The sequence below is a fragment of the Sorex araneus genome, chromosome 2, assembly GCF_027595985.1.
Source record: "Sorex araneus isolate mSorAra2 chromosome 2, mSorAra2.pri, whole genome shotgun sequence".
Taxonomy (NCBI): domain Eukaryota; kingdom Metazoa; phylum Chordata; class Mammalia; order Eulipotyphla; family Soricidae; genus Sorex; species Sorex araneus.
In genome coordinates, this window is record NC_073303.1 from 97,548,091 (window position 1) to 97,551,077 (window position 2,987).

General features: G+C 39.9%; 1 protein-coding gene across 1 annotated transcript in view; it reads left to right on the forward strand.

Moving 5' to 3' along the window:
- Positions 1 to 2,423, forward strand: part of LOC129401690 (gasdermin-C-like) — a 16,901-nt gene extending 14,478 nt beyond the window's left edge. Inside the window, exons 9-11 of the mRNA XM_055124473.1 lie at positions 592 to 721; positions 1,516 to 1,589; positions 2,184 to 2,423. Coding sequence (XP_054980448.1) covers positions 592 to 721; positions 1,516 to 1,589; positions 2,184 to 2,423 — 444 coding nt within the window. The remainder of the gene's footprint in view (positions 1 to 591; positions 722 to 1,515; positions 1,590 to 2,183) is intronic.
- Positions 2,424 to 2,987: the final 564 nt, after the last annotated feature.

The window sequence follows — 2,987 nt, forward strand, 5'->3', positions numbered from 1 at the left end:
GTTCATATCATGGTCACATTGGATGGAACCTATAAATCTGGAAGACTTGAATATCCTCATACTTAGATATGTGATAAGGGGGACATAAAAGGACCGATGCAAGGAATATGCAAAAGATGCCAGTAATTAATAATTTGTGCTCTTGTCCCAGGCAAAATAAGGAGGGCTACTGGCATTTTTATGTCCTAAGACTGATTGGCATCTCCCAGAGGAGGTGGATCTCTCCAGGTTCCCATTTCTTGTAGCACTGTAGCCTGTTGCACTGTTGTCCCATTGTTCATCGATTTGCTTGAGCGGGCACCAATAATGTCTCCTTTGTGAGACTTGTTACTGTTTTTGGCATATAGAATACACCATGGGTGCCTTGCCAGGCTCTGTCGTGCGGGTGAGAGACTCTCGGTAGCTTGCCTGGCTCTCCAGGAGGGATGGAGTAATCGATCCTCATAAGACAGAAGCAGAAGTAATATTGATTTCATTCTAAAATAATTATTATTGATAAAATAGCATTGTTACCAATATTATCAATTAATAGCAATTATATTGGTTGTTGTTTGTTATTATTATTTATAACAACAATATTGTCTTCCATAGATGGAACAGTTTCCGCAGGGTGATTTGGATGGCCCTGGTGGAATAATTCTAAAAGAACTGAGAAAGAACTTACAAAATTCATGGGATTATCCACTATCCTGCATCTCTTATATGCTTGAAGCCTTGATGGGTAAGAATGATTTGGGAAATTGTGTGGAAGAGTCACAGTTTTGTGAGCAGCCCCTAGCACCATCAGCGGACTCCCTGAAAGGGAGTCTTAATTTTTGTTTGTTTTGGGGTGATACCTGGTGATATGTAGCACAGTATATTCATGTATCAGTGCTCAGGGAACATGTGAGAAAGGGTTAGAATATGAGCCACCTTCATGCAAAGCATGTGATCCTCTAGTGAAAGGAATATTTCAATAAATTTTATTTATTTTTTGTTTCGGTCCACTTTAAGCCATAATCAGGGCTTATTCCTGGCTGTGCACTCAAGAATTACTGCTGGCAGGTTCAGGAGGCCATAGGAGATGCTGGGAGTTGAACTGATAGGCTGCATGCAAAGCAAACTCTGTACTGTCACTTGAGCCCAAAAGGAAGATTTTAGATATCATCTTCTCAAGGACCTTAAAATACTATGACTTTATTTTATCATCAACCATACTCAAGGGCTCTCTCTATAAATTAATCATAAAACACAGAACCTGAGTCTAAGAAGCAGCAGCCCAATTTCATTGATCTGATTATTGATTGTGTGCTCAAGTTTCTGGTGTCAGAACCCCACACCCTGGACCATGTTTTGTTTCTCTTGGAGATCATCCCAATAGAAGAAAGACAACATCCCATGGACAGAAATTCGATCTTCAAATCAAAAGGCTTTCATTCCATTGCTAGTGAAAGTTTCCCTCTCACAGATGACCTTTGTTCACAGTAGGGGAGAAGACATATTCCTCACTCTTTCCCCATGTCTCATTGCTCTCAGTGCTGAATGACACCCAACATGATCTGCTGGCGTGGTCCATGGAGATGAAGATCCTGGTACATCAGTGGGAGCTGGTGAGAAATCTTCCAGGATCAGCAAACTGAGAGGGAGGGAGGGAACCTAGTGTAAGAAGGATATGAGTAAGGAGAAATAACTCAGGTTTTGTGCAGAGAGGAGAATCCATCCTATAGGGTTCTAGAAATTTCTGAATCATGTCCCTCCAGAAAGCATTCTATATGGGTATGAGCCTACCTTATTGTGCCTCAGTTTCTGTGCACGCCCTTTGGCGAGTCCCCATAATTCTAAAATATCCACCCATGGACAGCTAGTTTAGGAACTCAGAAGATCTGAATTAAACCCTGCTTTATTTATGGAGGTAATAATTTGTTAATTTCTTTTTTACACTTTCTATATCTATATATTCTTACATATGTGTAAGTATATATATATATAAACATGTACATGTCATACATATCTACATGGGATTTAAAAATGCAAGATAAGTATTAGTTTCATTATTTAGTAGACCATGCTCAATGACACAGCCAGGATTGACTCATTCCTTGACTGCACACAGGGTTTTATAACTCTTTCCTTTACGTAACCTTGGGACCGAAGACTTTCTTTCCCCAACCCCAAAGGCTGATCCCAAATACTTTTTCTTACAGGTAAAGAGTATCTTGGAGCCCAACTTCAAATACCCTTGGAGAATTCCTTTCACCCTTAAACCAGAGCTTCTTACCCCACTGCAGGATGAGGGTGTGACTGTCACCTACAAACTACTGGAGGAGTGTGGCCTGATAATTGACCTAAATAGCAATAGGTCATTCTGGGATCTGGAAGCCAAGGTGCCACTGTCAGCCCTTTATGGATGCCTCTCACTGCTTCAGCAGCTGGCTGTGGCCTGAATTCTCCTTGGGTTGGGGGTGGGTGATGAGCAGGTCAGGGAGGGTGGGGACTACTCTTATAGGCTCTGATGTTCTTTGGAATTCAAGACACCTGTCTTTCCTGTTGGGAATGAACAAAGACTTGGAGGATTGTTTATGCATAAGTGCTGTGGTTGAACTTGTGAAATCATATGATAAGGATAAAGCTTTTTATTACATTTAAATGTTGCATACACATATTATAAATAAAAATTGAACAGTGATCAATGATATACATTTTGAACCATTTTCATTGGAATATGCTCATGTGAGTGAAGTTAGGTGTCATTAACTTGCTTTAAAGATGCATAAAAAATTAAGCAGATCGATGAAAATGTCATGATGATGACAACAGAACAGTAGCCAAATGTTAATAATAGGACAATTTGTGTTAAGATATATAATTTAAAAATATTCCTGACCGAGAATAAATCAAAAGATACCTGGAAACAAATGAGAATGAAGTCACAAGCTACTACAACCTGTGGGATGCAGGTAAAGCTGTGTTGAGGGGAACATTTGTAGCTCTGAAAGCATTTCTCAGGA